We start from the raw sequence: 22,099 nt of genomic DNA, 5'->3' as shown, positions 1-22,099 counted from the left end.
TTACTGGAAATCAAACCGCTTCTTTAAGGCAACCCATGCTCCAGTTTCCTTTTTTTTTTTTAGTAAGGGGGGAGTCACGTACCAATGCCACCCACACTGAGCTTCAAAATTGCTTTTAAACTCAATAACGGTGGTGTGATGTGGTCCATGTACAGTCAATGGCTGGGAAAAAGAGCGCCGAACATTTATCGAATGTGAATCACCGCTTTTTCACTTTCTTTGATCAACACATTACTCCAGCAGCAACGCTGCAGATTCAGACGTAGCTGGATATCCTACTCTTTCAACCATCCGCACAATAATATCTTGGCCACTAAAACATCACAACTTACAACAAAGAGTCAGTGAAGTGTCACCACTGTACAAACACACTCTGACCCCACCGTGCTGCCACTCGACAGAACAATGCACTTCTGCAGAGTATGAAGAAAAAAACTGCTCGAACATACAAACACTTAAGCCGAGCGGCGTGATTGGTGGGACGGGGAAACAGGAGCAGGACAGGAAGGAAAGCGCGGCCATTGTTGAGTGACCGTATCGTCGCTCGCCGTGACAAGGTCACGAGTGAACTCTAGGTACACACACACGCACACAATCACAGAGACGCACAGGAGCCTTATAAACTCACCCGCACGGTCTGTAGGTGAAGACTATGTAGCTTTCTTCGTCGGTCTTCTCGATGAAAGTGACGCACGTCTGTTTCTCCCAGTGACGCATGGCCTGCTTGAACATGGCCCTCTGACTACCTGAAACACACACATTTTACATCCCACTTTTACACAATCACACGTCGACTGCTGAGCGGTACGGGCAGCGGTCCAGCGGATCTGCTTACCAGTGAAGTTTCCTCCTATGACGTAGGGGATGACTCCTCCAGGCCATATCCTCTCAGCTCGGGATGTGGCCGCTCGAGGAATACGGCTCTTCGCAACCTTCCCGGTCTTCCCGCCTTTCCCGGCCGGGGTCTTCACGCCGGCATCTCCCTTGCTCTCATTCTTTGGGAGTAAGTCTGAACAAGTGGTGGGAGAAGAGAAAAACCGCAATTAAATCTAGCGGCACAATAAACGACAGGGCTGTTAAATAAGACAAATATCAGCTCGCAAGTCCTCAAATTTACACGACCTTTTACAGTGTGCCCTGAAATCAAAGAGTAATAAAACTCAAACAGAAATAGCTCTGTCAGCACGATACGCACTTTGATTAAAGATTTAATTTAAATACGTTCATAACGTATGATGGATGAGCTGAGTGATAAAAAAGTAAAGCAAACATTTTGCCGCTCTGGATATCATTGTGCTTCCGTATAATATAAGTTGTGGTAAAACTTGCAGCATAAAGGAAAGCAGTCTTTCTATGGTCTGTTGATGCACTGAATACAAGTTCGTACTTTAGCTTGTGGCTGTTGTTTTATGTGGGTTGGACTTTTTTTTTTTTCCTTCAAGAAAAATCTGACAATACAGCAGAAATCCTAAATATATTGGTGGTTTGTATAATTAAAGTCTCGTTCACATCACAGCCGAAAGACAATGCTGTTATGTTGCGAGTACAGTACCACTCGGGATTCTTGAGGTTGAAAAAGGGATCGGCTATAAACCGAAAGGACGACTTGTGACGTCGGGAGATTCAAAATGCTTTTCTGCAACAAATTTAAATGCTCTTCTTGCCCACCAAATGTCCTCCAGTAAATTGCTATTCTTTATTTGCATTCGGACGCTGTACATGAATTCACCCTCAATCTTGGTTTGAAACTCGGCAGCATTTCCCCGACTCATACGTGAGAGGAGGACAGCTGTAAAACAGCTGTCAACCTTTCTGATAACATGAGCACATATTTGGGATATTAACTGCAAACTGCACAGTTTTATTATCTCACTTCACATTATTTCATTTCTCAAATCATTTGAGAAACTTTGCAGTCAACCCTTCATTTTGGCACATTTCACTTTGATGAAATTAGTTTGTAGATTTTAGATTTTTAGATTTTAGTTTAAACTTTCTTCAGATTGTCATTTATCATAGTGAACAGTTTCTGCACATTTTGCGTGGTTGCATTTGGAAGATGGGAGTAGGAAACCTCAGTCCCGCTGGAATATTCAGTCGTAAAATGCTTTGGAAAAGCGTCTCTAAGCTTTGACCTACAAAGCCAATGGTGTGATCTCCATAACTGTGTCTTCAGAAGCAGAAATCAAAGCATGTTGTGAAGTTCACTTTTCTTACCGAAGCCAAATCTCCGTATTCTTTCCAGCAGCAGATATAACGAGCCTCTCTTCTTCACAGTTTCATGTTCTTCCAGGCCACCTGACACACACAAGAGCCAGAAAATAAAAAAATAAAAAAACAAAAAACAGTGCATGATAAATGCTGATATCCAAAAGTGGCTTCCTGTCAACTTTATTTCTCTTCAAGACGCCCTGAGCTGCAGCTGCTGAGCAATGAAGCAGCTTCAGTGGAAACAAAAAGGGAAACGGCTACAGATTAACAGTGCAACGCTGAGTCCACTCACCAGACGTGTGGCCCTGTCTGGAGTGCGAGTGCATGTGTGTGTGTTGTCTCAGGTCTATCGTCCTGTCGATCTGGAACATGCGCAGGTCCTCCTCGTCTAATGCGATGTCGCCCCAAAATACAGCTGGAAGTGAGACAAAAAAGACATTTTAATTATCGCACATCAGCCTTTATCTGTGTCATCGTTCATCAATCCTGGAAACAAATCTTCATACTGGGAGCGATGTCAATGATGAAATGTGTGTATACGATTTAAACTTATTGAAACTTCCTGAACAGTGTAATGTACCTATGAGCCTCAAAGTTCTTCAGTCCAGATATGAGCCCACTGGTGTTAACCGATCTCCTCCAAGACTTGTACCACCTAATAAATCTCTTACACTCCTTCTCATGTTTATCCGTATAAGAAAAGCTAAACATGCATTACACTGTACTTGGTGCTGTGGTTAACTAAGAAGTGTCCACTCTGATCCAAACTGGCCAAATTGGAGTCAGTAAAGTTAAACAGCTACTCCATCAGAGAGCTGCTCTTCTACTGGAGCTACTCAGTCCTACGCGTAATCAGGCTGCGGCTCCATGTGTGAATGTGTGCAACTCCATCGCTGTGATCAACAACAGCGGAGGAACCGTAATTAAATAAAACCGTATGAATCGCCGGGGGCACGTTTGCACAAGTGCACTTTGTGTAACGGTAATTACTGTATGTCACGGTTTGCGTTGTCGTAAAACATTTCCAACAGTTTCTGAAAGCTGAGTCGTTGCGCTTCACAGCCAGTGTAATATGGTAATAGCACTCGCGCCGCTCCCAGAAGGTTATTACACTCTTCATCCAGCAAATCATCAACTGTGATATTGAAGGTGCCAGATTATTCTGGAAAATGGGCTAAAGTACTTACTGACGGGACATTTTCTGATGTTGCTAAAGTTCAAATAAGCAAACATTTTCAGGTTTACACTGAGAGGCTTAGGTGTCTCAGGGTTAACACTTCAAGACTCAACTTTAACGTTCAAGTTCAAGTTGTCTTAACTTCCTTTAATTAGGTAAATACAACAAGCCTTTGAATACTGGACAGCAGGCTGCAGCATGAAGTGAAGAGATCACAACAATAGCAACACGTTATACAACAGCAGAGTTGTAATTTCACTCTAGTCATGCATCTGTGTCAAACTTGTGTTTGATATTTGTCAGATATAATATCAGAAGATGCGTAAGCCTTTTTTTTGTGACACTCCCTCCTCTGTGTCCTGAACTTTTCCCTTTGGCTCTTCCATCCCTGACGTCTTCTACTCCTGCAGCAACTGTCACTCATTACGCTACTAGCTGGTCCACTCATTCACTCTGTTTCTAGTGGATGTAACGAGATCCTTACATGACTCCAGGTTAAGAGATAAGAGGACAACATCAACGGTGCTCATTTCTATTGAAATGCATTGTACACTGAATTGCCTTAAGTCATAATTGAAAGGTGTAAACCCATGCTTAATGTATACATACTGCCCTGAGATCAAAACAAAAAAAAGAGTCTTTACTGGAAATACAGTCTGTCAAGATGAAACTGTGGGATTTGAAAGAGACAAAAGGGGACAATTACAACAATTAAACAGCATAAACAGCATATAATTACCATCCGTCCACCCATAGACACAAACTGACTGTCACCGTCAACACTTATGTTTCAGTTTTAGGTACAGCTGTTAAATTGATTTTTTACCAAATCAACATCAAGAAATCCAAAATCCTGATTCTTCTTTGTCATTGTTGAGTGCAGACTGATGAGAAAAAAAATCCTTTACATGTGTTTTCTGAAACAGAGCAAAATGTGTTTGTTGTAATGTATAGTATATGTTGTATAGTATGATATGGTGCGGAAGAAATGAACGGTACCTCAACAAGGAAACGTGGCACTTAGTGCAACAGGAACAGTGTGTCAACTTTAATTCCAAGAGTTAAATGCAAGGTGTACAGGCAAGCTGTCATGACAAAGGTCATAACCATAAGTGACCTTTTCTAAATTATGCCTCAACAGCTTCAACCCTCATTATCATTTATGACTCTGTCACATCACCACACCACAGTCTGTGATCTATGTGTTTTTATCACACATAGCATCAGACAAAGCTCATATTGGGTCCCTTGTTCACCCTGTGTTTTTTTCCCTCCTCCTCTGTATCTACAGCAAAGCATGTCTGCAGCTTGTAACAATGAACAACTGAACGATAACCATCGCTAAATGATTAGCTGAGTGGTGTTATTGCCCTCCACGGGGATTCAAGACACTAATACGTTAACAATGGCATGGGAGAAGCTCGTCACTTAGCTAATCAGGATTGCCGCTAAAGGAAACGGGGGTCAGGATGCCATTGTGCTCAACTCTGCACCATTGTTGGAGACAGGAGCAAACCACAATGACCACGGGTTTCAGATACAGACGGTGGCCGACAGTGGTCCGATAGTTATGAAGATAATGTCTGGGTGAAAAGTTAAAGAAGACTGATACCAATCTGTAGACTAAAGCATTGCATAAAGACCGGGAATAGGATGGACATTAAGCGTCTCTAGTGGCTCTTACAGGTAGCAGATGTTTGGCCCCTTGATCAGAGCTGTTTGCTTGCTCTAAGCTAATAGATGCATGAAATGTTGTATTATCTAAGTGATCAGTTGGATCAGTAAAATCAGTTGGTCTTTAAAAAGTCTAAAGAGTAAAGGGTAAAGTGACACATTCATTGATAAAGTAAATGGATCAGGTATGTGCCGGCGAACACACCTGTGTATCGGCCGATACCAGTAAAAAAAAAAACGTAAATAAGCCGTAAACCCGGATATATCGGTTCGGTCGAAGATATATTGGGTTCATGCTAGTCAAAGTAAACGCAGGGGTTTGGGTTATTTCGTGAGAAGGTACATCGTCACACAGCATCAATTAGAAACCGGTCAAGCTTATTAGATTTTAGTCGAGTTAAGTTAAGAACCATATCAGCAACCGGATTTCATTATATGAGCGATGAGTGAACAACAAACTCTGAAGTAAAACTACATTTTTTTTCTTCAGCTGAAAAATGGAGCACTAAAAAAACTGACGCATACATATAAAAGAGGTTTTAACTGATGCCAAAGATGCTGATCTGAAGTCACGAAACATTTACACAGTCACAAAAGTAACACAATTATACAAGCACTTGTTTTAAGACGCGGTCTTAACAGGCCTGTTACAACAGTCAGACACCAAATTGCACTGTGGGCAATTCCAGCTGACACTCCCTCTGGGGTGTCCCAAACTGACATCATATTGAAGACCAAAACAGGAGCAAATACATGAGCAGAAAATCCATTTACACCTAGAGAAACCGCCACGTCACTGGCAAAAGGTCACTGTGAGAATCCTCGTATCAGGGATAACAGGGTATCGCATTGCACCTGCAGTAGAAACGACACTTCCCCCGTTGCTTTTGTTTCTATTTCTGCGACGGTGAGTTTGTGACGGTGTCCTGAGTTCACACACCTACTAGTTTTGGATATTACAGGACAACAAGGGAAACTACAAGGACTTAAAGTTTCTCCAGCGAAAACGAGCTGACACAAGCAGAGATACGAGGCGAGGAGAGGAGGGAGAGTACAGTGATAGTAGGTACGGCCCATTGATTGTTGGGGTCTTGTTAATCCATAGAGATATCCATAAATAGCACAAAGTCAAGCCAGGGGGCGAGGAGGGGTGAGGACAGTGAGGCAGGGAGATGCAGGAGGAGAGGTATTGATCCAAAAACTCCAGGACGTCCCCGGAGACCTACACGATGCTGACCATGGCCTTACTGTTCGCCCTTCAGGAGGGGCACTGCAGCAAACACACACAAAAATGAATGCACCAAACATAAACTGAGAGGAATATGACGGTCACGGAATATCCCGCCACGCTGGGGAGCAGGCCACATGTGTCGTATCGTACCAGGAGGGGTTGTACTGATCAAGTTCTCGGGTACACAGGTCGGCATTCGACATGCTCATCGTCGTACAACTGGATGGAAACGTGATTACAAGCGTCTACTTGGCTTTGGTTAGTTTGGTTGGTTTTATAGGGCAGATGCACGTTTCTTTCCAAAGAGCAGTTCAAAAAAACATAGAGATTTGAATCTTTTGTGAACTGCACCTTTTAATATAACCCATCAATAAATTGCTAAATTAGCATTTAATTAGCATTCAAGTAACACACAAACAACTACAGGCCGGGTGCACTAGTCAGCCAATTAAAAATGCAGTAACACACAGGTGCCAGAGATGGCAGTAGCTACCTACAGCAAAGCTCCTTAGTTAAAACTCTTGATGTGAACTTCAAGGAGAAGGTTTTGAAATATACCAAGGAAAACACAGGAGAGGAAGCTAAGAAACACTTTAATATTGACATGCAAAAAAAAAAAAAATATGTTGTTACCCTCTGGTACGCTATGGCCATTTAAGTTGCTGTAAAAAATTCCATATGTATATTGTACCTTTTTTTTTAACACCTTGTCAATTTGCTCAATAAATGGACCCTGTTTATTTTTCAAACTCTTACAATGGTTCATTTATTTGTTCGTCAGTTATGACCACCCGCATTTAGGCATTTATTATCCTGCCCAGCTGCTGTTGCGTGTGTGGTGTAACTGCTAAAGTGAAAAAATAAATAAATAAAATAATTTTAAAAAATAGCAGAGTAAATAAACTTTACAGGTATGTATCCCGCTAAATAAAGGCCTGCCTATAATAACAGCTGCCTCCAATAATGGCCGGGTGTTCTGGGCGGCTGAGTAAATAAAGGCCCCGGCCACTATTAGAGGAAATACGTTATTTAAAAATCATTTTTCTTGTACTATTCTTTTCACTTATTCATACACAATTTAATCTCAAAGTTTATTGGGCATTCCCATTTGTTTTCCGACTGTCAGACAGTGTAGGCTGGTTTCTGTACAGTTTTGTGTTGCCTTCAGTCTTTTATTATCAGTTGTTGTCATTGTGTTAGTCTGTTACAAACTCTCTTAAACCACCCGACACAATGTGAGCATTGTTAAATCTGGCAACATCCAGACTCCTTTGCTATAAAATAGTTTGTTTTATCCGTTTGGATATGCTCTAATTAATGAGGGTTCCTAAAACTGAACTGGTCACAGTTCACAGGAGACACGAGGAGTTGCCATGGTTACATTTAAATGCATATATTTTGCAAAGCGCGATAGCACACTTTAGACTTGAACCAAACTGTGTCGAATGATTTCTGGTGCTACTATTTGCTATAAATTTTGAGGATTTTGCAGTTCGTCGTGACATTAACAAACACCACAGCACAATACAGTAGAGAATTGTGCACTGCTGAGCACTCAAGCTGCACTCACTGGGGTGTATCTAACACAAACACACACACACACACACACACACACACACACGCCTCACTAAGCTCCTCATTAAGCAAATATAAGGTCACACTGTAGGTGGGCTAAGATGTGTGCGTGCATGCGCGTGTATGTATATGAGCCCTGGCACTTGTGTGATATTGTTGTATTGTATATAGCTGCTGCTGTGAGCGTACTGTAATATGAAAAAGAGATTATCTCGGCCCTGTTTGAGGATTTTCTCCAAAAGTAATTATTGTGCAAGCCGCTTGATCCACCTTAACCCTTCACCAGCTACAGCAGGTGCTGCCGTTTGAGTTTACTTTACGCCGACAGGGTTGAAGGCAGTTACAAAGAGGCGAGGTCCCAAAAATGTAGGCTGCAAAGCTGCACAGTAGAGCGCGCCTTAAATCTGAGAGAGACGTTAAATTACTCCATCCCTTAAAAAAAGTATTTCGTGATACAACAGCTGGAAATGTGACCATAAAAAGCAGACTGGGTGGAGGCTGTGGTCAGCTTGGATTTACAGCTAGTACAGTATTCAGCAGCGTAAAAGAAAATTTGTCCCAAAGTGTCACAACATTCATCCCAAACAGCCCTTTTTATCCCAATAATATGACTAGTTATCTCACAACTGCCCCAGTCCTGATGCAGCCCTGTTCTTAACTCATTTTTTTCTGGGTTCATTCCCTAAATGGCCTTAATACCTTTAATAAAACAAAATGAAAAGTTGATGAAGAAGAGAACAAGATAAAATCAAATGAGGAAAATGGTGAAAAAAATAACAAGAGGACAGAATATTACATAAATAGACATTTTAAACTTCCTTTGCAATAACTACCGTCCACGTTTACTAAGGAGCATCGGATCGCTTTCCTATGGGATACATAATATGGCTGTCCCGAAGGCATTGCCGTGACCACACACACAACAATAGAAATCCTACAGACGAGGAATGTCTGAACCCATCGCTCCCACACACTAGCAACCTGGGCTTCAGCATCTTGACTAAGAATACTTCAGCACGTGGAGGAGCCCTGTCATTAGTGGACAATCCACGTATAAGCTGAGCTACGGCTGCCAAATCAGAAGAGGAGAATGGAGACATTTAGGCTTTTTTATTTTATTTTTAAATTTCTCACACTGTATCTGCAAATGGAAACAATGGAGAGGTTAAATGGGGAAAAAAAATCATGCTATTAATAATGAAAGCAGCTAAAATATGTAACCTTATATATGACATTGCCAAAAGCCAATTGTAGGTAGCATGTGAGAAGTATGTGAAGTCTCCTCCGTGTACCACCACAAAGAGCACCTTACCCTCCGACTCGACCGTAAATCATGAAGTGTGGTAATTTGTAGGGACACTGAGCTGGATTATGCTGCATGACTTGTCTCTACGGATGTTTTATCACTACTAGAACCCAAAATAACTTCTGTGAAACCAAGCCGTCCACAGCCTCCACTGTCTGCCGTGGATCAAACTTCAACTCTAAGTTGCACTTTAAACTCAGACAGACATTTCCAGTTTCCTCTGTGAGACTTTGAGGTGGAATAATGATGAGCTACTTCACTTTGCAAGGCGTGGCAATGTGAAGAGATGCTGAAGCCCGTGTCGTCACTGGTCAAAAATGCAGACGCTTGGTCCAAGTCCATAACTGTTCCCCAGCCCCTCCCCTACCCTCCTGGAAATATGTCTGTGAGAAAGAGACACTAACTTGGAGACATGACCTTAACTTCTGTGAGATAAGATAAAATTATCATGAGCAAAGTTTTTTTATGTGGACATGGGTTTTCATGTAGGAAACTGAAACCACGGCCACTGCAAACATTTCAAGTCACCTGTAACGCAAACAGACTAAGACTGCTGTGTTGGACCTATGTGACCTCATAAATGTCCATACAAAAACAACCACAGGCACACTTTAATTACATATTTGTACCGGCTTAAACACAGCCCCGGACAATGACAAAGACCTAGTTACACGCCACATCGCTGTGTTTACCCTCCACCACAGTGTGTCTGTCTACAGATTACAATAGGAACCGTTTCTCCACGCATGTACACAGCTGAAAACAGATGCTGGGTCAACGAGGTGCACATCTGGACACCCGAAACGACCCGAAAAACGAAGGCCCAGACTGGTGATAAACAAGGCCAGTTAACAGCAGAATACTGTCCGGCTTTCATCGGTTGCCAAGTAGAAATATTTATTTTTACTTTTTGATGGATCTAATGAGCACCAAAAAATAAAAAATAAAAATCAACCCAAAATGAAATGACTAAAATGACTTGACATCTTCTGTGTCCATTGCTGTGCAATAACAGCATTCAATTTCAGATCTTTATCTAATTCAGAGCGAAGCAAAGGGAACATTTGTGAGCTCAAAATAACCGAACACTTACAAAGGCCACTCCAAGTCAAAGTGAAGGGGATAACAGGCAAAGAAATGCCTGGCATGAGACAGAATAACATAATATCATATGACACACACACACGCAGAGCTGCTGTAAACCCCTTAATCACTTTACTGTGACACTGAGATTTCTCTCCAGCCGGTCATGGGTTTGGCCAGACACCGTGACGAGACGTGATCGTGGCTCGGTTTACTATCAGACTGTCCTGGGGTGTGCACCCAGGGCGCATATGGCAAAAAAATGGAGAAATCTTAAGAGATGTTATGCAACTGAGAATCATTTTGTTTTGTTGACGATAGGCAGCCACACACCCTTTAAGTCCTCTAGTTGTTACATCAGACGTAATGGCACGGCTCCAGTAAGGAGGACTACTACCATGATGAGTGAGTTTCATAGATTGAATACATTGAATAATATTGAATTTAATTACACTGAATAAATCACATGGAATCTGAAAAAGGCGGGCTCATATTTAAGTAGCTTCAAACTGATAGTTTAAATAGTTTCAAACTGTTTTAAAAAAGGGGATGATGAAAGTTTGCATCTGGAAAGATAATTGCTATGTACACAGGCACTGGACTTGTCGGTCAGTTGCTTTAGCTTTCATTCAAAATACAACCAATTTTACTAATCGGATTCATCACACTGGTAAAAAAACACAGTTATTTCAAATGTAGAAGTAGACCGTGATCAAGTGATCCATTAAGTGACCAATCCCAGAACCATGAAACTGAAGGATTCTCAGTGAAACGCTTCAAAATATCATCTCAGTGAGATGTTCTGTCACTTATCCAGGTGAAGGGCAGGATAATGAATGGCCGATGTACTGATTTATGTGCTGAAGTTTGCTGTGTAACCTTATAATAAAAATAACAAGAACCATAAATGTTTAACTATGACATTAGGGGAGTGAAAACCTTGTTTAAAAGTGTAAAACGTAAAATGAAAAGGTAATTCTTTTGATTTTGAACAGTTTCTATGTCAGCAATTAACCTAATCACGTGAACTCCGAAAGACAAAGTGGTACCCTTCAACAAAAGTATGCATGCAGACGGATTCGATTGTTCAAGTAAATCATCCTGCAGCCACAGTTCACCTGTTTTAAATATTACTTTGGGTCAAGTTTCCAGCAGCTCACTGCATATTTAGTTCCATTCAATTTTGTTTAGTATAAAACAATAAAAACGGTCTCAAAAAAACTTAACAGAACCCAGAGCCTGAAACCTCCCTAAGCAAGCACAGGAGACGGAGGAAATAAAATAAAAAAAATAAAAAAATAACTGCTTTGGAAATGGAAGAAACCTTGAGAAACCTTTGGGGACCCATCTGTTTGAAAGCTGGCCGGGTAGAAAGAAAAACTAAAGAGGTGGGGACCGAAGAAAAAGGGAGGAGGAGGTGGAGGAGAGAATCAGAAGCGACACATAAATTCATACATGTGTCAGGACGAAGCGTATTAGCATACGTGTAGCATAAATATATGGTCCAAGCTACATAGATGGTGCAATGCAGCACTATCAGCAATATGTGATGTGACCTGTATGTGATGTTTTAGCAGCTGTTTCATTGTGTGTTTCATTAAACTCGAACATTATTAAAAATGGACAAAGGAGGATTCTGTGGAAATACTTTCTTTCCAGCCATATATCAGGGGTTTGTCTTGGTTTATCTGTGTTTTTAGAGAAGCCAATTGAGTCTGGAAATGAATTAAGCCACGGTTAAAGTCAAGTAGGACGGCGATACAAAACGACAAACAAAACACTTTTTTGCATTTTCCAGGCTGGGTGCAAGAGTGTGGTTTGCATATTTTTTGAGAGGGAAAAATACTTACTGCTTACTGCGGCAGGATAATGACTCCAAACACACAACAAAAGAAGTTTTGACCCCACCAACCTCAGTGGATCGTGCTGAGGTAACATACTTTTGGAGTTCATGCAGCTTGACTGTTGATGTCTTTAAAGAAAGACTTTGAGACCCTGTTATACATAATGTGAGGCTTACATGTACAACCAGAAATGTTCTCTTTCTTTGGTTGCTGGCAACACGGCTCTTACACTCAAATTCCAAAAATGAGTAGATACAGAGTAGATACAGATACCACACCCAAGTTTGGGTGTGGTATCTGAAACCAAAGACCACCAAACCTGATTTGTTTGTGTTTTCTTGACATTTCATCCAAATGGCTTTTTTAATACTAAGTGGGGAGTTTAGGGTTTTATTTGGAACATCTGTGGGTGTTGCCAACCCGAGACTCATATGGATATCTGTTAACACAATACTCCTACTTGGAAGAAGCTGTTTAGATTAGCCTGCGTGGTATCTTCTTGGCTAAATAAATGGTACTTTAACGGCCTATCAATGGCCCGAAACTTCCCGCACACAAGGTGTGATTGAGGTGAAACTTCTTGGAGACTTATGTTAAGACTACCTCAGTCTTCCTCACATGTCCAGGGAGGGGTTTTCCAATTTACATAAATATCTCCCTTTACGCCTCTTTCAAACCATCTGTCTCCTCTGGTTAAAACGTGTACATTGTTGTACAACCACCTCACAAATGCATGACTTTTCACAGAGAAACCAGTTTTTTAGCCACTTTTACCTGAATGATATGTCAAGATCCAATGAAGATCCAACGAGGGCTTTCTGATCGCAAGTGGCCGGAACATGCTGATCACAGACCACAGCTGAGAGCTCTGATCTCTGACCACATTTGGTCTGGGTGGCATGTGTCTGCATGTGTCTGCATTCCTTTGGTAGTGTGAACGCAGTGAGTCCTGAGTCACGTTAAAAATCTGCTCTACTCACCCTGCATCAGCAGAGTTCTTCCTCATTGATTCAGAATAAAACATACGCCTGTAGCTGTTAACAGCTAAAAATAAGTGAGGACACGAGTGTGATCCTGTGTTAAATTATTGATGCGGCCACGTTGATGGATGAGGAGCAGCGTGTGGTTAAGTATTTCTTAAAGCAGCGATGTCTTTATTTATCTTTATTATTGGAGATAAACAGGGGCGAGTATTAGCAAGGACTTCACGATACGATATGTATCACGATACTTGAGTCACGATACGATACATTATTGCAATATTGTGATATACTGCAATATTCTACTTAATTAATCTAAATGACTGATTTTCAATTATTGCACTTGTACGGAAAAAGTGGTGGGTGTCCTTCATGATTGGACCAAAATAAGACTTCTTCTTTTTCTTTTAAAATCAATATTACATCGGAAGAAAAAATATTGCAGTATATTGTCATATCGATATTTTTTCCCACCCCTAGAGACAAAGGTGCATATTGTAACTTCCATGGTTGGAGCTATATTTCTGAGTTTTGTGTAGGTCTAACCAACATCACACCAGAGATGAGTAAATGAAAACTTAACGTATGCATCAATAGCCATGATGCACACACATAACACAGTGCTGTCCTTGGTTCTAGACCAGGGGCCGAGATCCATTAGAGACAACAATTGTTCAAATATTCTACCAGATGATGTCGCATCTTAATGTCAGGTCTGGACACATAACCTACCTAAAGCTGGTCACTTGCAATCGTATTACTCGGATCGGATCCTAATGCAAGGTCTGAATAGGTCAACAACGTTCCTCCTTGGGGTCGTGGCCCAGCTGGGTCAATACTTAGAATATCTAGTTTGACTGTAGGAAAAGTGTGGCTTTTTTCCTCAGACATTAGTGTGACTCTGTGAATAATTTTCGCTGCTATAAATACCACCAGGAAAAGCTAGGTGACATAAAAGCACCTAGACTTTTAATAATTGAGCGATGTGTGGCAGGTGGGCGGAGTGACGGTGGTGCTGACTCATGGCTTCTGCAGCTCCAGGAACAATGACGCTCCAGAACAAACAGCCGGCTCTCTGCACGGCCACGGAGTTTGTGCTGAGGCGGGAATCCTGAGGAAGACTTCGGAAGCTCAATGGCAGGAGCACTCTGCTCGGGAAAATCCTGTTTAATATAATATGAGTGAGACCACTTGCTCCCTCGCTAACACACACACACAATAAAGCCGCGGTGTCAAACGCACACATACACACATTGCTCTAGTTTCCTTCCTACGGAGGAATGGGGGAAGGGGTGAACAGTAGCTGCTGCCCGCTGTCACGACATGGTAGGCTTCACTCTTGAAATGAAAAACTCAGCACACACACACACACATACACACACACACACAAGATAAATGGGAATGGACGCACACATAAACCTTCCTTTGAGGTGGAGGTGTGAACTCTGTGGTGGACGTGCGGCGCCGCTGCATACAGCGGAAGACGGGTGCATGTGAGCACAGCAAGAGCTGCAAAAACTGAAGCGCAGATGTGAATATGTGAAAGTGAAATGAGAAAAAAACAGGATAGTTTCACTCCCCAAAGGTGGCCTCTGCTGCAGATTCATTATCACTGATACAATATTCCAGATATTTATACATCAGACTTATGCGCCTTTGTTTGAACACTAAAATTAAAGTCTGCATAGCGGCCTTAATCATCTGCCCTTCATCACCTAATGTTGTGTACCGTTAACTTTTCTTTAAATCTGAAACTACCAGTCCACACAATGTGTACTGAATCATTGACCTTGCATCTGGAATAGGGAACAGGGTGCAGATGGTCCCACCAATGAGAAAATCGGCATGCAAATTGTGCAATTCATGTCACTTAAATACTGCACGGTTCCTGTTAGGAGACAAGTTTGTATTTCTTCTGCGAAATCTATAAAAGCAACAGTTTAGTCAATTTTTTTTTTTTTTTTTTTTTTTTTTGCCAGAAACAGAGCCCAAGGACACAGTACCGCTATTCCAAACTTTTCTCCTCTCATGTATCAGGGACTTTTCCCATCCTACTGAAAGTTCTCACAAGCAGTCCGTAACCTCTCCTGTCGATTCATGATGGATCTTCAACATCATGACACGAGTGGCATAACGTGTCCCTTGCTTCTTTCTGGTCTGGTCTCGGGAAAATGTAACTTCCCGCGCCAATTCAAGCCTCAAGGCAATTTAAGACAAACGGGAAAAAGCAGAAGCGCGTCAAACGATGCCTTCACTGCACGACACGCCTATCCAGTTTAAATTATGTATACAGTTTACACAACCTGAAAGTAAACCAGACAATGTGCACGGTGGTGATGCAAAGCTCTTAATTTTTTTGTGCAATAGATTTAATGTTGTGCATATCATAATTACATTCTAGCGTATTTTATTTGATGTATTAATCAAGAATGTGATGTTAATCTACCAACTGCCCATTATGCACCAACGAATGAATAGGTTACGGTCACTGTGATGCATCACTACTGCATTACCAGAAGAGAACAGTCATACGGACACTGGGATCCCTCCCGAAAGGAACAGCCCGCAGCGTTCGGACTCGAAGGTTTGTTTAGCTTTCACTCCGTGTGTGTGAGGATTTTATGAGAACAGTGATTTGGAAGGAAGCATGAATGACTCTTGAGTTAGCGTAAGAGGGCGTGCGCGTGCGTACGTGTGTGTGCGGGCGTGCGCGCGTGTGTGTCATCTCCAGCTGAGTGGCAGGATGCAGACAACCAGGAAGAGATAAGCGCGGGTGAATGGAGGGAGCCTTGCAATGTGTGTGTATCGAGCGTGTGCGCATGTGTGCGTGTGTGTCCGCGTGGGGAAATCACTTCACAAAGGCCTGGAAGTGTGTGTTCCCCTGTCTACCAGCGCGGGGACTCGGAGGAGATAAGCAGACAGCCAAATATTCCCCTTGTGTTTTCCCAGCAAAAACAGGAGGCGGAATACCAACCACTCAGACCGATGCCACAGGGTCAGGCCTGGAATGAGTCGCGCTTCCACTACTTACAAACTGAGCACACAAACGCACAACCACCAGCTTTTTTACGCGCTGAAAACAACGAAAATAATCTGTTGATAAAAATCGCGATCGTGATTGAATTACATCATGGTTTGGTCCAGAAAAAACTCAGAAAGCATGAAGGTTTGACTTGGATCTCAGCGTACATCACAAATTCATGCATGCATGTGCGCGCATGCAAGTGTGGTGCATCTGTGTATCTGCATTTATTCGTACAGTCAGGGTCTGTGTTTGATTGTGCACACGTAAACGTTAGATACCCAAAAGACAGCTACAGTCAATAAGGTTGTATAGATGTAAAGAAAGAGAAGAAGATTTAATTTGGTGATGTATTCACAAAAATAGGCATAAACACCCAGCCCAACTTTCCAAAGCTTAACTGAATGTGAGACGGTGTTATCAGCTTTTAACTGCTTATTAAAATAGTTTCCAATCTTAGCTTTTAGTTCAGTTTCCTTGGAATAGGTAGTTTGAGTTTCATTCAGCGCTATCAATCTGGCAGCGTGTGCAAACCTGAGATGAGTTAATTTTCCGTCATTCCACCAATCAAGCGGAAACTGTGTCATCACAACCGAATATAAAGGAGGAATGAGTGAAGTGAGCGAATCCTGCAAGTCTGGGGGTCTAATGACAGAGCAATATCTGATCCAGCAGAACAGAGACGGCCTGAAATGACTCAACTGTCACATCTCCAACAAAAACTAAACATGGCGTAAAGACAACATTACACACGCCGTTAGAAGATTTGTTGAAACGTGACACACGAGGTTGTTAAAAAATGAAAACAGACATTATTATTGCGAGCGCTAGAAATTCTCTGAGCGCGCGTGTGTGTGTGTGTGTGCGCGGGCAAAGGAGAAGCAAGAAATCTGACCATGTGAGTATAAAACATTCTTTATGTACATTGACATTTCCAGCAAATAAAAACATGTGGCTGTGTTTTCTCACTCAGTTATTTTAACCTATAAGAGTCGCCCAGTTCCTCAAGCGCACTGCATGTAGACTGACTGTCTCCCTGTAACCTGCCGGGCTTCCATCCAAACACACGCACGGTGAGTTGTTGGCATAGCTAAAAACCACTGGGATCGCAGGATCAACATAAAAAAAAACTCAAAAAAATCACACACACAGATCAGTGTAACATGCACATGAGCAAACACACACGTAGGCACACACACACACACACACCGCCCAGTGTCCAGGGTTGTCAGGTTTGTGTATTCGGTATGTGAGGAATGTGTGTTGGTCAGCGTTTGGACGCTCAGTGTTCTAGGTGGAGTTCTTATCAGTCCGACGTGTCATCGCAGACAAACATCGTGTATCGTTAAAACACATGAACGTACTCGCACACAAACACATGCGCAAGGAAGCACAAGGTCAGGTGGATGAAACCTCAACGCAAATCTGGACTTTAACTGGAGAGGAGAGGAGAGGAGAGGAGAGGAGAGGAGAGGAGAGGAGAGGAGAGGAGAGGAGAGGAGAGGAGAAGGTTCCTCTGCCCCATCTTCAGGGATGACGCTTGTAATGTTACAGTAAAACAAAAATCCAGACTGGACACTGCAACACTGGCTTTGCAGGTCACGACAAAGACTGTAAAAACCCTTTTAACAAGTGTGGTGTTTTTATGTGGTAGTAAACACGAGTGAAATAAGCAGTCAACACCGTGGCTAAGCCTTTCCATGCCATTTCCAGACGAGCAGGTTTTCCTATGAAACCAGTGCTAGAGCTTCCCATTCAGGCATCTTCTGTATTATACTTCCACCGTTTTCTGGACAACGTGTTCAGTTGCACGAAGTTGCAAAAGAAAAAAAGAAAAAAAAGATGGCTGTGAGCCATCGTGTATTACCAAAGGGTCTAAAAATCTGACAACAAATGGGTGCAGTTTATTTGGAAAGACTGTTTTGAAAAATTGACCAGAAACCAGATGGGTTTTGCCACTAAACTCAGATTGAAGTCTGAAGCCCCTCCATCAACATGTTGTTCAACTGGAGCAGTTTATTTTCTTGCGGGTTTATCCGACTCTGTCCAATGTGTTTGCCGTATAGCTGGATGTAGCTATGAGGATTTACGCCAAAGGTCGTTTAATATGACTCTGTGGTGTTGATGGAGAAAGTTGCAGTTTAAAAAAAAAAAGTTTGTTAGTAGGTTGATAGTCAAGTGCAATGCAAAAGATGTGGAGAGTGCAAATGTGCATGGTGTATTATTTCAATGTTACAACTTGTCACTGTATAACCCGGAGCAGTTTGACAGAGTCTGAGCTCACAGATCTGCACACAGTTAAACGGACAATGTGTCTCGCTATATCTAAGCTGATTTAAGGCAGAAAAAAGGATTGTATTTTTGTTTTTCTCAATGTCGGGTGCGACGCTTTAAAACCAGAAGACTGGAACGAAACTGTTCAGTGAAACTGGCTCTTCTTCGTGCTGACTTACTCCATCATCATATCATTCCTAAACCTGCAAATTAAGATTCTCGTTGATTAGGCAGTTAAATGCCAAAACAAAATGGGCTTATTATATTTAACAGTATTTGTTGTACTGATCTGAGATACTGGAAACGCGTTCAGTTTCTGTCCTATTATTGAAACTTGGGCATTGCATTTGTAGCAAAATTGAATATTTTCTATTATATTCCCTAAAAATGATAAAAAGCAGACACACACTAATTAATACTACACTCAGAGCTAACAGAAAGGAGGAGGGACCGTTTATTAGAGTGATGGTGTAACTTTTCAATCTCCAGACTTTGTGGAGAAACACTTTAAGTTTAAGCGAATCACCCAAATGAACATGAGTTCATTTGGGTGGAATGTGGAAAGACACCACAGATAGAAACACACCCCTATAAAAGACCCATAAAACACTGAAGACCAAGAATTTTATATATTCATTCGTGCATAAAACTAACTTTACAGTGTGACAACTGCTCCCTGGCACTGGAAAAAAAACAACTGCTGATTTCACTGCACACACTCCTAATTTCATTTGTGCAGAAATACCTCATGTCCTGTCAGAGCAAACACGGTTGCAGTTGTTCCACAGCCCAGCCTGTCATTAAATGTCCAACAACATTTTTTTTTCTATCACTGTGGTTGTGTGTGTGCATGTAACGGGGGCCTGTGTTGGTACAGTTGGGTCCAGCTGTTTCTCATCTTCACTGCCGCTTGATTTAACATCTGTAGCAGCGCAAAAAAAAAACGCACACACAGACACACAAACGCTCTCTCTCTCCCATCCATATGCGCGTCAACGTTTTGCCAGCATCAGAAAAATGGTAAAAAAAATAAATAAATAAATAAAAGGGTCCGAGCGCGTGATGCGCGAAAGGAGAAAGAAACTGGCTTAGCGGGACGATCGCCGGTCTGCACGTGGCATTCGTCTGATACCGACTTATCGGTTTTCAAGGATAGGGGATAGAGGGGCATCTGGACCAGCGCACGCATAGCTACACACGCGCGCGCTGTCATCGCTCATACACACGTACACGTGCCACCTCAGGGCTAGATGCGGGGGTCGCTGTGACCAGAGCGCAAAAAAATAAAAAATAAATAAAAAAAATTCTTCCTGTGTTTTGTGTTAAAATGAAGTAAAGAAAGCGACTCACCAGCTTTGCATGGGTCCTTGTAGTCAATGGCCTCCGCTTTGTCCTCTTCATAGTAATCATAGTCCGGCTCCCCGTAGTCGAAACAGTTACAAATGGACACTTTGCCCCAAAAAGTCAAGCCGGCAAGCACCAGCGTGATCCAGCGCATCTTAGCGGCCAGTGCCGATGGCACTCGGTCCATCTGAAGACTGAAATAAACAAATAAAAAGGCCCCTCTGCTCGTCTCCTCTGCCGCACGGGGATGTCAATCCAGTCTCCAAAGAAAGCGACGGCGGCAGGAATTTATCGGGTCATCGCGAAGATCGGCTTCTTCTCTGACAGTCTGGTTGTGGATACTGTGGGTTGCGGCGGGCTACTCTAGCCGGCTCTCTTCCATGGCGAAAGTGCGCTGAGGTGTCTGCCTGTCGGGTCCCGGTGCCTCTCAGTCAGCAAAGTGTCCTCCGAGGAGCTCCTCTGTCCTCCGCTGGGGCTTCGCAGGTGAGGCTGCTGTGGGACAAACGAGAGAGGGAAGCGGTGAGGGGATCGGAGGCTGAGTGATCTCTGAGCGTAAAGACGCACGGCTGTTTCTGTGTCTGCTTCACACAAGCTTTCACCTCGTATATTTCAAACCAAGTCTCTCTCTCCCTCTCCCTCCCTCTCCCTCTCTCTCTCTAGTGTCCGGTGGTGGTAGCCTACTGTCTCTTTCAGCCCCAGTCAGCGCACCGCCCTCACACACACACACACGAACACACACACAAACACGCACACACCGACTCATACCTGCACTGTTTCACATCAGTGCTGCAAAACCAAAACTTTTTTGTCTTCTTTCGTCTGTAGGCTACTCACTGAGTATAGACCACACACACACACACACACACACGCACACACGCACACACGCACGCACGCACAACCCAATAAATACACTAGAGGCTTCCTCTGAAGTTGGGGGGTGCGTATCCTCCTACCATTACAGGTTATTGTAGCTCACTCGCACAGATCCGTTACAGTAAAAACCGGTAGCGGTAAAAGTCACACGGCAGCCACAAATTTGCCCGTGGCTTTAAGTGGATGTTTTCTGGTTATTAAGGCAGGTGCCAAGTAGGTGACAGCCAAACCATAAAAACGACTAGGATGGCTTTATAGTCAGTTAAGTCAGTCTCTGTGCAGCCTCTTTACTTTACTGTTTTCGGTCACAGATAGGGATAATTGAGGGGAGAAATTTTAATTGGCAGCATTGGCTGCAATTTAAAATGTAAAGATTAAACCGACTTTGTGCGTAAAAAGAGGCGCAGCCCAGAGGCCACCGGCTCGATTCAAGCGTGCTTTCCATTGCATTAGTTGCCTAATTATTTATTTAGAAAATGATTTATTTCTGTTGATTCAGCGATGTAAGATGACTCGAGACAGATTCATAGGTTCACCTATGATGTCTTCTCTAATCGGTCATAACCTTGCCAGCAGTAGGTCGGTCAACAGCAGATGAGTGAAGCGAGTTCACGTGGGTTCATGATACTCCGCTGCATCCTTGTCCACACACACACACAGTGGAGCAGCCTCCACGCCTTCTACGGGTCTTTGTTTGTGCGTGTGCACGAATATCCAGCACTGGGGGTTTTAAACTGAGCTAAATTACATTTACAGTCATTTTAAATTTGCGTCTTTCGTCCCTAAATTTCCACGCACTGTAAAGTTGTCAACAACCACCTATAATCTCCCCGGTGCAGCCGATAGGCCCGAACAGACTCACGCATACACAGACAGGCAGTAAAAATAAAACAGCAACAGTTGTTGACAGACAAGCATAGAAGCCTGTGAACACCTTGCCAAGGTAAATCCTCCTGAGACGACTTCACCCTGCGTCTCCACCGCTTTACCTGCTGCGTTTACCTGCCAGGCGCGCGTCGGTTTGTTGCGGCGTCGCGAAGGGACCCATCGTGCTCCAAACGCAGGGACCTTCTCCGGGGGATGTCAGGGGTCCCTGCAGCGTCACTCGGTAGCGGCGGTTCTGAACGTCTCCCCCATTTATTACCGGGAGATTACCGGAGCGCTGCCTCTGCTGCTCCAGACTAATCCTGCCCTCTGGGAGAGGTAGCGGCGCGTTGACGTCACGCTATCAATCCAGCCGCAAGCTGTCCACCATGCACGGCCCAGGCCGTGCACACAAATCCCTTGCAGGCAACACGCATGGAATTAAATTAGTGTAGGTCAACACACTCCTGATTTTTCCCCCCCTCAACGCAAAATCAGTAAAGGTCTAGTTCAGATATCAAGAAGGTCTGAAGATTTAATTCCAGGTCCAGCGCTGGTGCAACTTGGAGATAAGGTCACAGATAGGGTCACAGTTCCAGGGCAAGCAAACTCACACTAATGCCAGTAATTTGGTTAACATT

The 22,099-nt window shown here is 43.0% G+C and overlaps 1 protein-coding gene across 1 annotated transcript in view; it reads right to left on the bottom strand.

The window, feature by feature from the left end:
• tll1 (tolloid-like 1) overlaps positions 1–21,832 on the bottom strand; it is a 47,732-nt gene extending 25,900 nt beyond the window's left edge. Inside the window, exons 1-6 of the mRNA XM_047579573.1 lie at positions 21,597–21,832; positions 19,728–20,213; positions 2,504–2,626; positions 2,218–2,298; positions 836–1,009; positions 629–746 (exon numbers count right to left, since the gene is read on the bottom strand). Coding sequence (XP_047435529.1) covers positions 629–746; positions 836–1,009; positions 2,218–2,298; positions 2,504–2,626; positions 19,728–19,908 — 677 coding nt within the window. The 5' untranslated portion in view covers positions 19,909–20,213; positions 21,597–21,832. The remainder of the gene's footprint in view (positions 1–628; positions 747–835; positions 1,010–2,217; positions 2,299–2,503; positions 2,627–19,727; positions 20,214–21,596) is intronic.
• Positions 21,833–22,099: the final 267 nt, after the last annotated feature.

This window comes from Mugil cephalus, chromosome 2 (assembly GCF_022458985.1).
Source record: "Mugil cephalus isolate CIBA_MC_2020 chromosome 2, CIBA_Mcephalus_1.1, whole genome shotgun sequence".
Classification (NCBI taxonomy): domain Eukaryota; kingdom Metazoa; phylum Chordata; class Actinopteri; order Mugiliformes; family Mugilidae; genus Mugil; species Mugil cephalus.
The sequence above is the reverse complement of the archived record's forward strand: the minus strand, read 5'-3'. Positions and strand labels throughout refer to the sequence as shown.